Source organism: Cherax quadricarinatus, chromosome 38 (genome assembly GCF_038502225.1).
Source record: "Cherax quadricarinatus isolate ZL_2023a chromosome 38, ASM3850222v1, whole genome shotgun sequence".
Lineage (NCBI taxonomy): Eukaryota > Metazoa > Arthropoda > Malacostraca > Decapoda > Parastacidae > Cherax > Cherax quadricarinatus.
In genome coordinates, this window is record NC_091329.1 from 24,436,643 (window position 1) to 24,451,102 (window position 14,460).

General features: G+C 37.6%; 1 protein-coding gene across 6 annotated transcripts in view; it reads right to left on the minus strand.

Annotated features, from left to right (window-relative positions):
* The window catches only part of LOC128692826 (phosphatidylinositol 4-kinase beta fwd), a 652,994-nt gene that overhangs the window by 4,804 nt on the left and 633,730 nt on the right, over positions 1–14,460 (minus strand). For all 6 annotated transcript variants that reach the window (XM_070092189.1, XM_070092187.1, XM_070092190.1 and 3 more), the window contains exon 11: positions 4,862–5,115. In XM_070092189.1, the coding sequence (XP_069948290.1) occupies positions 4,862–5,115 (254 nt within the window). The remainder of the gene's footprint in view (positions 1–4,861; positions 5,116–14,460) is intronic.

Consider the following 14,460-nt stretch of genomic DNA (forward strand, 5'->3'; position numbering starts at 1 on the left):
GTGATCTCTCCAAAACTCTCTTAGAGTCAATTGAGTTTCTGAGGTCACTACAAAGCACCTTTCAAACATAGCTTTTGTGTAGAGTTCTTTGAAGTTTGCAATGACCTGCTGGACCATGGGCTGCAGGAGAGGAGTGGTATTAGGAGGCAAAAACTTGACCTTAATGAAGCTCATGTCCCCAGAAAGTCGCTCTGCCACGTCTGAAGGATGACCAGGAGCACTGTCTAATACCAGGAGGCACTTAAGGTCCAATTTATTTTCCAGGAGGTAATTTTTTACAGTGGGGGCAAATGCATGGTTTAACCAGTCATAGAAAAGGTCTCCAGTGACCCATGCCTTACTGTTTGCCCTCCACATCACACACAAATTAGCCTTGAGGACATTGTTTTTCCTGAACACTCTGGGAGTTTCAGTGATACACCAATAAAGGCTTCACTTTGCAATCACCACTAGCATTAGCACACATCAACAGAGTAAGCCTGTCTTTCATAGGCTTATGTCCTGGGAGTGCCTTTTCCTCCTGAGTAATGTAGGTCCTACTTGGCATTTTCTTCCAAAACAGGCCTGTTTCATCACAATTAAACACTTGTTCAGGTTTCAATTCTTCACTGTCTATGTACTCCTTGAATTCCTTCACATATTTTTCAGCTGCTTTTTGGTCCGAACTGGCAGCCTCACCATGCCTTATCACACTATGTATGCCACTACGATTCTTAAATCTCTCAAACCAATCTTTGCTGGCCTTAAATTCACTCACATCACCACTAGTTGCGGGGATTTTTCTAATTAAATCGTCATGCAACTTCCTAGCCTTTTCACATATGATCGCTTGAGAGATGCTATCTCCTGCTATCTGTTTTTCATTTATCCACACCAATAACAGTCTCTCAACATCATCTATCACTTGCGATCTCTGTTTTGAAAACAAAGTTGCACCTTTGGCAAGAACAGCTTCCTTGACTGCCGTTTTCTTGGCCACAATAGTAGCGATGGTTGACTGGGGTTTTGTGTACAACCTGGCCAGCTCGGAGACACGCACTCCACTTTCATACTTAGCAAAGATCTCTTTCTTCATCTCCATAGTAATTCTCACCCTTTTTGCTGTAGGGTTGGCACAAGAAGCTTTCTTGGGGCCCATGGTGACTTATTTTGCAGGTGCAATCACTAGAAACGCTGTGATAATATGAAATGTTCCATTTGTATGTTTGGACGCGACCGCGGTGGCTGGCTTGTAAACACTGGCACCCACGGGACAAGTGAGGCGCGCTCAGGCCACACGTGGACGTGTCTCGAACGAATCGCATTGAGCGAGTTTTTTAGCGCTAGCCGAGGCAAATTTTTTGCGTTAAAATGTATCGCTAGGCGGATTTAGCGTTATGCGATGTGTTCGTTAGACGAGGGTCCACTGTACCTCAGCTTCACATTGTTCCAGACTATGGAGCAGAACTCTTCTCCAGGCTGAGGGACTGACCACCTCAAAACTAAGTCTTAGAAGGTGATGGACTGATTATACCATCTTTATATCTCTACTGCTTCTGCTGCCTCCTCTGTATTTGACTGAAGAAGCCTACTGCATAGGTGAAACATTTCAGAATAAAGATCTCTAACTGTTGCATGTCTTACTTATCAACCCATCGGTATTTTATACCCTTATCATATTAACATGTGATTCTGAATGTAAAGATAAGAAAAGTGTGAAAAACTGTAATACTTGTCTTTTCCATACATAAGCTCTTGCCAAGGAGCTTTCAAGCCTAGTAGGGTATATAAAGTATGATATTTCAACAACTTGACTTGCTGCCCTGGGCATCTCATTTATGCTGAATGACCTAGAAGTACACCTACCATCCAACTTACGACCGAGTTCGGTTCCGAGAAACCGGTCGTAAGTCGAAATGGTCGTAAGTCGAAATGGTCGTAAGTCGAAATGGTCGTAAGTCGAACTTTACTACTGAATATCAACAAAACATTTTTGTAATGACTTTGTTTTATTGTTTTATTTTGGTATTTCATGTTTTACTTTACTTTTTATGTTGTTAGTACTGTATTTTATACTGTAAGGTTTAGGATAAACACTGTGTACAACACAAATAGTTGTTTATTTCCCAGGAATTTGGCATAAAAAACACGGTCGTAAGTCGAGTGGTCCTAAGTCGAGCAGGTCGTAAGTCGGATGGTAGGTGTATATGATGCATCCTCACATGGTTGCACCAGGTATAAGAAGTACAGCACTATGTTGTTTGTACATGTGTCTGCCCTCTTCTTTATATTAACTTTGTTTGTTCTTATTTATTATAATCCCTTAACTTACAATATATATACAGGACCTGTATTGTATACCATTAATATATAAGATTATTATATTTCTTATGCATATAACAGTAATTAATAATAGGTGGGAGTACAATGCCTGCACTTTAAAGGAGGGGTTTGGGATACTGGCTGTTCAGAGTGACATCTGAACTGTCGTATCTGGGTACCTCTGCAAAGACAGTGATTATGTATGAATGACGGTGAAAGTGTTTCTTTCTTTAGGTCACCCTGCCTCAGTGGAAGACAGCCATTGCATTGAAAATAATAATAAACATCCATGGGGAAGTGGAGAAGAATCCTTTCTCCATAAGCCAATGTGTCATAATAGGTGACTAAAAATATCAGGAGAAAGGGGCTAGTAACCACTTCTCCTGTATAAAATATTAAATGTAAAAAAAAAAGAAAAACTTTTGTTTCTTTGTTTCTTCTTTTTCAGATCACCCTGCCTTGTTGGGAGAAAGATGGTGTATATATATATATATATAAAAAAAACTTATAAATGAAACAAGTACATAACAGATTCCTGTATTTTTTTTAACACACTGGTCATATCCCACTGAGGCAAGGTGACCAAAAAAGAAAGAAACATTTTCACCATCATTCACTCCATCACTGTCTTGCCACAGTTCAGATGATCCTTCAAACTGCAAATATCTCCACTCCCTCCTTCAGAGCCCAGGCACTGTACTTTCCACCTCCAGGACTCAAGTCCAGCTAACCAGTTTCCCCAAATCCCTTCATTAAGTGTAACAATGCTGACACTCCAACAGCACATTGGAGTTCCAGCACTTACCTCTACTCAAGTCCTATCTAACACAGTCACATACCTGTTGGATGTCCAAGCCCTTTATATATAAAACCTCCTTTATTCCCTACCTTCAACTTTTCCTAGGACAAACCCTACCTTGTTTCCTCTTCACTACAGATTTATATACCCTCCAAGTCATCCTATTCTGCTCCATCCTTTTTAAATGTCCAAAATGCCTCAAAACCCCTCTTCAACCCTCTGGATACTTTTCATAACTCTTCACCTCCTTTTAATCTCCAAACTATGAATTCTCTACATAATATTCACACTACACATTTTCCTCAGACATGATATCTCCACTGCCTCCAGCCTCCACCTTGTTGTAACATTTAAAATCCATGCTTCACACCCATATAAGTGTGTTAGTACCTCTATAATCTGATACATTCCTCCTTTTTGCCTACATGAATAACGTTCTTTGTCTCCACAGATGCTTCAATGCACTACTCACCTTTTTACCCCCCTCATCAATTGTATAATTTACCTCATCTTTCATAGTCCCATCCACAAACAGGTCCACTCCCAAATATCTGAACACATTCACTTCCTCCATACCCCCCTCCTTCCAATTTGATATCCAATCTTTCATTATCTAAATCTATGGTCAACCAAATAATTTAAAATATGATGCTATCTTCTAGGTAGTAGGTTGGTAGATAGCAACCGCCCAGGGAGGTACTACCGTCCTGCAAAGTGAGTGTAAAACGAAAGCCTGTAATTGTTTTACATGATGGTAGGATTGCTGTATATATTACTAAATGTAAAAGGAGAAACTTTCGTTTTTCCTTTTGGGCCACCCCACCTCAGTGGGATACGGCCAGTGTGTTGAAAGAAAAAAGAAAACATGCAAGATTTCAGGTACATCTTGCTACTTCTACTTACACTTAGGTCACACTACACATACATGTACAAGCATATATATACACACCCCTCTGGGTTTTCTGCTATTTTCTTTCTAGTTCTTGTTCTTGTTTATTTCCTCTTATCTCCATGGGGAAGTGGAACAGAATTCTTCCTCCGTAAGCCATGCGTGTTGTAAGAGGCGACTAAAATGCCGGGAGCAAGGGGCTAGTAACCCCTCCTCCTGTATAAATTATTAAATTTGAAAAGAGAAACTTTTGTTTTTCTTTTTGGGCCACCCTGCCTCGGTGGGATATGGCCGGTTTGTTGAAAGAAGAATGATGCTATCTCTCATTAGCATATAAATTTTGCTGGAGTCCTTACAATATTTACTAAAATCCATACACCGAGGTGGCTGATTAAAATTTATTGTACTGAAGTTTATTCCTGAGCATTTTTGTAAGGAGAAAAACATCAGTAACTGATAGAGGAGGAGGTTGACTGGTCCACCTTTCTAGGTCTACTTTGTTTTCCTTCTTGAAGCAGAGATGAAAGCTCTTCTCTAATTTATATTTTCTTATTTGTTCTTAGAAATTGTAATGTATGAAATAGCTAAGAACTGAGTTACTATTACTAGCACTCCATTTCCTGTATATCCAGCAATATTCAGATACACCATAACCATTCAAATTACTTCATTTCTACTTATTTCATAATCATTATTGATACATCCTTAAGCCATATTTAATATCCAGATTATATTATCTTCAAATTATATAACCCATAAGGAAAACCTCTTATCATAAATGGAACAGCTGTAGTATACAATGAAGCAATAAAGCAGAGGCTGAATGGCCAGCATATACAAGTGAAAGAAATACCACATGTGAAAGCACTTACCAGAGCTCATGATTTCAACCAAGGAGAGGATCTTCTCACTATGCTTCCTGGTAGCCATTAGACCTTGCAAGAGCAGGATCTTGAAGTAAGCAAACATGTCTGAGTTTTCTCCACCCATAACCTCTACCAACTCTTGTGTTAGCTTGAATGGTGAGGATTCGAACCCTAAGTTACGTGGTGATGATGACAGCATGAAGCCAAAGTCTATGTGTATGATATGACCCTCATTGTCCAGCAAAATATTTCCATTATGTCTGAAATACAAACAAAATGTTAGATATATAATGATAAAATAAACAAAAAATTATGACAAACCTTTTTCATAAAAATAAAAAATCCCCTATTTTAACCCTTTCAGTGTCGGTCTCGTAGTATGACGCCATGAGCTCAGCTTATTCAGGCAATTGTGAATGGTAACTTTGGGCCTAGATATGAAAGAATGGGTCTATGTAGTAAGTGTGCACCATATACAGTAGGGCCCCACTTATACGGCTGGTTAGGTTCCAGGCTACCGCCGTAAAGTGGAACACCCTCTTTTTCCACTTACAAATGCATACAAACACTAGATAACAAGTTTACACTAACATATATTAAGTTAGCAATAGAACCAGGCATCAAAAAACAATAAAAAAGTACAATACACACATAGTGCACTCATTACTTACCTTAAAATATTTATAGTCTTAATCTAGGGTGAGACAAGTAGTATTTATTGTAAGAAATCAAGTGTGGTATGTATGGTAGTCAGCCAGGCTACCATACCAGGCCACCCCACCCACACATATAATTCTATGATATTTAAGCATCCCAGAGCGATAAAATGTATATACAGTTCACTCATTACTTACCTTAAAATATAGGGCGAGATGAGTAGTATTTATTGTAAAAAATCATGTGTGGTATGTATGGTAGTCAGCCGGGCTACCATACCAGGCCAACCCACCTACACATAATTTCTATTACATTTAAGCATCCAAGAGCGATAAAATGTATATAGTTCACTCATTACTTACCTTAAAATATTTGTAGTCTTAATGTAGGGTCAGGAGTAAGTAAATGAGATAAAACGAATAAATGAGAGAGAGAGAAAGAATGAGTGCATGAGAGAGGACAGGCGCAGAGTTATGTAAACAAACCAGGCGAAGGTAAGTTTTGTAAACAAAGTGTACACGTCTGGTTTGTGTACAAGTTACATTGTGTACAGGTTGTCTCTACATTGATACGGTAGAATAAATAAAGAAGAACACTCCCATTCTCATGTAACATCATTTTGAGAAGAAATGATGCTCTGAGTGAAGGCAATGGAAATAAGTCACTCTGACTTTTTTGGGTTATCCTAGGTTCTCTACACATATGTTGTTATGTATGATAATCTATGTAACTGTATTTGTGTATACCTGAATAAACTTACTTACATACATACGAAAGGAATAATTTTCTACAGTTACCCCCAGTAACACATTTTCTCTTATGTTAGATTAGAGAAAATGTTATTCTTGGCGTAACTTGTACAAGTTATCTGGCTACCACATCTCATATTTATTTATTCTATTGTAAGGTGTATTTATCATCTTTTTATGTTATGTATCGTGTTTATTATATAATTTTGAAAAAATATCATGGATGGATTAATGAAAATGTGTATTTAACGTAATATACGACATTTAAATGAGACTCGATGATTATTATTATCATTACTAATATGACGTCTGGAGACATAAGACACTCTTACTGATTTTAATGTTTACCTGCATGCCAGCACAGTATGTAAGTTTAAGTACAGGTATACATAAGAATAATTATCAGAGTATATATAAAATATGAAATAATTTTTAAAAACATTTGAAATTTTGGAGTTTCCAGACAAAATGGAGAGACTTAGTGCTTACTGAGCTCACGAAGAATGTAAACAAACAGGGTGGGGCGCGGTGACCGTATTAAAAAGTCAGGTGGGGGGAGCCGTATAGCGAGTTTTGGTCATAATTTGAAATGACCGTATTAGCGGAACGCTGTAAAGTGAAACGCCATAAAGCGGGGCCCTGCTGTAAAAATAATCCTGCAGCATGCAGTGCATGAGAAAAAAAAAATAGCAACCGTTTTTTTTTTATTTAAAACAGCGACTTTTGTGGTGTATTTTCTTATGGTTTTTATCGTTGTATTCTTGGTTTCTTGGTCTAATTTAATAGAATGGAAGATATCTTACAGAAATATTCATAATTTTGATCAGTTTGAGAATTGGAAGTAGCTTGAAATTGAGTTCAAAGTGACAGAAATGTTTGATTTTTGCCAATATTCCAGAGTACACAAAGTACACAGAGTACACTTGTCCAATACTGGCCAATCTAATACACATTTAGAAGTGCACTGACATTATTTATACAATTATTACAATAATGCAGTAGTTTGCATAACAGTAAATCATTTTTTTTTTTTGTGAATAAGAATTCAAAATGAAAAGCAAGCATAATATATGAGGGGCCTGGAGACATGACTAAAGAACAGAGGAAATGTTTATTTAGTGCCAGGAATGTCTACATTGTTTATTCTGGATCCTATTTTCAAACTGGCAATTGTTGAATTTTGTAAGAAATTGGCCAAATTACCGATTTCTGATCACTTTACTGCATAGTTGAAATAGGTAAATGGGTGGTTTCTTGTACTCAATTGATAGAAAGAATACTAGTGAAATGGCTATAAGTTTGGAGGACTGGAACAATGGGATTGGCCAAAAATGAGTGCAAAGTGGGCAAAATTGCCAATGCATAAATATTGCCAAGGCCATTAAATTTGCAAGAGCATAATTCCAAAAGCTTTCCATCAAATTTTGTACTTTTGGCTTCATTACCTTTGGAAAAAGATTCTCTATCATTTCATAAGATAAAATATATATATATATATATATATATATATATATATATATATATATATATATATATATATATATATATATATATATATATATATATATATATATATATATATAATATATATATATATATATATATATATATATATATATATATATATATATATATATATATATATATATATATATATATATATATATATATATATATATATTAAATTCTTCGACCTTGAGAGCAAATTTGAGAGCAGGGGGTCTCGATACTGAAAGGGTTAATGGAGGAGCAATACACCCTTATTGTATTATATAATGAATGCTTTACACCTCATTTAATTCAAATACAGTGGAACCTCTACTAACAAGTTTAATCCATTCCGTGACCTTGCTCACATCTGGATTTGCTCGTTTGCAGAGTCAATTATCCTCATTTAAATTAATTGAAATGGAATTAAACCGTTCCCTTGGAATTCCCTAATATCAACTCTACAGTTTATTTATCTATCACAATTCATCTAATATGACATAATAAACAAAATAAACATAGAAACCTGATATATGCTCTAGAATGAATAAAATATGTCATTATGTGACAGGTGGAGGCAGCCACAACCGCTTCCGCATTATTGTGGTAATCACTGCCATCTAGTGACGGCCTTTTGAAGCCGACTATTATTATAATTATTATTATATAGTACATTATTATTATTATACAGCGGACCCTCGATTATCAGCTGTTCCTGTTATCGGCCAACTCGGTGATCGGCCAGTTTTTTGGCTCCTGGTGATCAGTCGGCTGGGGCCGCTTGCACGTCAGTTTGGCTGCGTCTCTCAGTGCGTGAGGAAGCTTCTGCTCATACATCCAAATATTTCACTTGTTTTCCATTGTTTTTTGCAGTGTAGCATAGCAGGGAGTGTAGCAGATATGCAGGGAGTGTAGCAGGCATGCAGGGAGTGTAGCAGGCATGCAGGGAGTGTAGCAGGCATGCAGGAAGTGTAGCAGGCATGCAGGAAGTGTAGCAGGCATGCAGGAAGTGTAGCAGGCATGCAGGAAGTGTAGCAGGCATGCAGGAAGTGTAGCAGGCATGCAGGAAGTGTAGCAGGCATGCAGGAAGTGTAGCAGGCATGCAGGAAGTGTAGCAGGCATGCAGGAAGTGTAGCAGGCATGCAGGAAGTGTAGCAGGCATGCAGGAAGTGTAGCAGGCATGCAGGAAGTGTAGCAGGCATGCAGGAAGTGTAGCAGGCATGCAGGAAGTGTAGCAGGCATGCAGGAAGTGTAGCAGGCATGCAGGAAGTGTAGCAGGCATGCAGGAAGTGTAGCAGGCATGCAGGAAGTGTAGCAGGCATGCAGGAAGTGTAGCAGGCATGCAGGAAGTGTAGCAGGCATGCAGGAAGTGTAGCAGGCATGCAGGAAGTGTAGCAGGCATGCAGGAAGTGTAGCAGGCATGCAGGAAGTGTAGCAGGCATGCAGGAAGTGTAGCAGGCATGCAGGAAGTGTAGCAGGCATGCAGGAAGTGTAGCAGGCATGCAGGAAGTGTAGCAGGCATGCAGGAAGTGTAGCAGGCATGCAGGAAGTGTAGCAGGCATGCAGGAAGTGTAGCAGGCATGCAGGAAGTGTAGCAGGCATGCAGGAAGTGTAGCAGGCATGCAGGAAGTGTAGCATTAGTCTTCAATAAAGGTATGTAAATCTGATTTGTTAAAAAAAAAATTATTTTTTTGTGAATATTTTTGTCTGGAATGGATTAAACCTTTGACTGTCACAACCCCAAATCCTGAGGTGTCTCCTGGTGTCGCAAAGTATTTAAAAAAAAAAAAATAGTTTTTCTTATGAAATGATAGAGAATCTTTTCCCGATGGTAATGACACCAAAAGTACGAGATTTGATGGAAAACTTATGGAATTACGCTCTCGCGAAGTTAGCGACCTTGGCGATATTTATGAATTGGTGATTTCACCCAAATTGAGCCCCATTTTCGGTTAATTCCTTTGTTCCAGTCGACCACACTCATAACTCTTTCTTTAGAACTCCATTTGTTCTATCGATTGAGCACAAGAAACTGCCCATTTACCAATTTCAACTACCCAATAAAGTGGTCAGAAATTGGCAATTTGGCCAATTTCATGCAAATTAAAAAATACGCCGACTTCAAAATAGGGTCCAGAATGAACAGTGCAGACATTTCTGGCTCTAAAATAACATTTTCTTTGTTCATCAGTCACGTCTCCAGGCCCCTCTCATATTATTCTTGCTTTCTGTTTTGAATTTTTATTCAAACAAAAAATAGAAGATTTTGTTATGCAGACTTGTGCAATATTATAATAATTGTATAAATAATGTCAACCCATTCATGACTGCATATTAGAATGACTAGTTGGACATTTATTGGACAATGACATCATTTGTATGCTCTTGAACATCGGCAAAAATCAAACATTTCCCCTACTTTGAGCTTCATTTCAAGGTCCTTTTCATAGTAAAATCAATCAAAATCACCTCTATTTCCATAATATGTTTTCCATTCTATCAAATGTGACTACGAAAACGAGAATATAACCACAAAAACTATACGAAAACGAGAATATAACCACAAAAATTATACGAAAACACACCTTAAAGTCGGCTTTTTAATCCAAAAACACAGTCGGAGTTTTTTTATTCTCATTATGCACTGCATGCTGCAGGATTTTTTTATATGGTGCACACTGACCACATAGACCCATTCTCTCACATGTGGACCTACCAGCTTTCTCCTGCTTGATTTGAAGCCGCTAGAATTTTTGAGTATACAGGTCTCCCTCAACATTCGCGAGGGTTAGGGGATCAAGATCCTCGCGAATGTTGAAAAATCCCGAATGTTTGGTGCCCCAATATATTGTAGGGAAATATAATACAATACTGCTTCCTTAACTTGTTGAACCATGAACAATCATAAAATAAATGAAAATGTCGTAAAATATTGTACTAAATACATACATGTTATGGTTTAATAACATGTATGTTATTAAATACCACTGCCTCCACCAGTGCCTCAACCACTGCGGCGCACTGCTCGTATTTTGGCACAATTTTTTTCTTCAATTCTATCGTGTTTCTCAATTTCTTTACCAAAGGGCTGGCACTAGCAAGTTTCTTTGGGCCCATGGTTAATTATGTGGCAGTCGCACTCAATCAACAAGCACCAAGCACAATGAATTATTGTGAAATGTTTGGAAGAGCATGGAGACTAATGCTCACTCCAGCATAAACAAAGCCACACTGACTGACGATGCCTCAACCCCTTCCTCCAGCACTGCTTCAACCCTTGTATTTTTGTACAGTTTCCTTTTTCAATTCTATCATATTATTATTATTATTATTATTATTAATATGATAGAACTGAAGAAGGAAATAGCACAAAAATACCAGGGTTGAAGCAGTGGTGGAAAAAGTGGTTGAGGCATCGTCAGTCAGTGTGGCTTTGTTTATGCTGAGTAAGCATTAGTCTCCACACTCTTCCAAACATTTCACAATAATTCATTGTGTTTGGTGCTTGTAGATTGAGTGTGACTGGAGTGGGTGAGGCAGTGGGTGAGGCAGTGGTTGAGGCAGTGATTGAGGCAGTGATTGAGGCAGTGGTAGAGGCAGTGGTAGAGGCAGTGGTTGGGGCAGTGGTAGAGGTAGCGGTTGAGGCAGTGGTTTTTAATAACATGTTAATAATAATAATAATAATAATAATAATAAATGTTATTAATAATAACATGTATTATTATTATTAACCCTTTGAGGGTTTTGGTCGTACTAGTACGTTTTACGCGTAGGGGTTTTTGACGTACTAGTACTCATAAATTCTAGCGGCCTCAAATCTAGTGGGAGAAAGCTGGTAGGCCTTCATATGAAAGAATGGGTCTATGTGGTCAGTGTGCACAGTCTAAAAAAAATCCTGCAGCACACAGTGCATAATGAGAAAAAAAAAACTTTGACCATTTTTTTTTAATAAATCAGCGACTTTGCAGTGTATTTTCGTATGGTATTTATTGTTGTATTCTAGTTTTCTTGGTCTCATTTTATAGAATGGAAGACATATTACAGAAATTGAGATGATTTTGACTGGTTTTACAATGAAAGGTGCCTTGAAATTGAGCTCAAAGTAGCAGAAATGTTCGATTTTTACCAAACTTCAAAAGTAAACAAATCGTGCCAAGCGTGCAATACACGTCAACTGGTGAGTCTAATATTCTTTTACAAGTGCACCAATAATATTTATACCATTTTTTACACTAATGCAGTAGTCTGCATAACAGTAAATCTTATATTTTTTGTGAGAATAAAAATTCGAAGTGGAAAGCAAAAGAATATAAGAGGGCCCTTGAGACGTGACTAATGACTAGAGGAAATGTCATTTTAGTGCCAGGAATGTCTTTCTTGTTTATTCTGGACCCTATTCGGAAATTGGCATCTTTTGAAATTTGTGTGAAATTGGCAAAATTGCTAAATTCTGACCACTGTACTGGATAGTTGAATTTATAAATGGGTGGTTTCTTGCACCCATTCGATAGAAAAAATGGAGTTCTAGCGAAATATTCATGTTTTTTGTCGACTAGTACAGTGAAATTGGCCGAAAATGGGGCTCAAAGTGGGCAAAATCGCCGATGCGTAAACATCGCCAAGACCGCTAACTTTGCGAGAGCATAATTCCGTAAGTTTTCTATCAAATTTCAAACTTTTGGTGTCTTTATGATCGGGAAAAGATTCTCTATCTTTTCATAAGAGAAAATAATTTTTTTTTTTTTTTAAATTTGGCCGACCCTGAGAACGAGTTTCGGAGAGGGCCTGTCGACCCTCAAAGGGTTAATAACATATATCTTATTAAATACCACTGCCTCAACCACTGCCTCTACCACTCCATTTGCACTCATTCTACAAGCACCAAACACAATGAATTATTGTGAAATGTTTGGAACACTAATGCTCACTCCAGCATAAACAAAGCCACACTGACTGACGATGCGTCGACCACTTCTTCCACCACTGCTTCAACCCTCATATTTTTGAACAATTTCCTTCAATTCTATCCTATTATTATTATTATTATTATTATTACTATTATTATTATTATTAGCAGTAGCAGAAATGTTTGATTCTTTGCCGTGTTCAAGAGTAAACATATGATGTCACCGTCCAGTACCTGTCCGAATAGCCATTCCAATATTCAGTCATGAATGGGTTATGGGTGATTCAGCTGCTTCAAGTAATCTCCAGAGGAAACAATGGTAAGTGGTAATATTAACCCTTTGACTGTTTTGATCGTATATATACGTCTTATGAGCCACCGTTTTTGACGTATATATACTCATAAATTATAGCGGCTTCAAATCAAGCAGGAGAAAGCTGGTAAGCCCACATGTGAGGGAATGGGTGTGTGGGGTCAGTGTGCACCATATAAAAAAATCCTGCAGCACGCAGTACATAATGAGAAAAAAAAATTCCAACCGTTTTTTTATTAATTAAAATGCTGACTTTGTGGTCTATTTTTGTATAGTATTTATGGTTGTATTCTTGTATTCTTGGTCTCATTTGATAGAATGGAAAACATTTTATAGAAATAGAGGTGATTTTGAATGGTTTTATTATGAAAAGAACCTTGAAATGGAGCTCAAAGTAGGGGAAATGTTTGATTTTTGCCGCTGTTCAAAAGTAAACAAATGATGTCATTTTCCAATAAATGTCCAAGTAGCCATTCTAATATGGAGTCATGAATGGGTTGACATTATTTATACAATTATTACAATATTGCAGTAGTCTTCACAATAGTAAATCTTCTATTTTTTGTTTGAATAAAAATACAAAATAGAAAGCAAGAGTAATATCAGAAGGGCCTGGAGACGTGACTGATGAACAAAGAAAATGTTATTTTATAGCCAGGAATGTATGCATTGTTCATTCTGGACTCTATTTTGAAATTGTCATATTTTTTAATTTTCATGAAATTGGCCAAATTGCAAACTTCTGACCATGTTATTGGGAAGTTGAAATCGATAAATGGGCAGTTTCTTGTACTCAATTGATAGAAAAAATGGAGTTCTAAAGAAATAGCTATGAGTTTGGTCGACTGGAACAATGGAATTAGCCGAAAATAGGGCTCGAAAGCCAGCGAAATCACCGATTCGTAAATATCGCCGAGGTCGCTAACTTCGCGAGAGCGTAATTCCACCAGTTTTCCATCAAATTTCGTTCTTTTGGTGTCATTACAATCGGGAAAATTTTCTCTATCATTTCATAAGAAAAAATAATTTTTTTTAAATCTTCCAACACCAGGAGACACCTCAGAATTTGTGGTTGCAATAGTCAAGGGGTTAAAGATTTCTCTGGCATTATACTGTTGAATATCTGTGTACCCTCCCCCCTCCTGCATCAAGTCAAACCTGACTCATACAGTCCACATTAATTTCAATAATACCAAAATTATTGGTTATGGTTTCTTATGTAATTCAAAAATTTCAGATCTCAGTATTGTGAGAGATTACTGTGAAGGTTGTGGGTATGGAGGAGATGTTTTCCTGCAACGTAGAGCATCTAAAATCCCACATACCTCAGATGTGCAACAAAATGTAAGTACGCCCTTAGTATAGTAGGCTTCAAGTTTAGACTTCTTTTTTTGGCTCAATTTTGTACCGAGTTTCGTACTGTGCACCGTGTTTAGTACTGCCTACCAGACCTGTCCGCCTGCCTGCATCCCCCCCGCACAGGCGTCGTGAG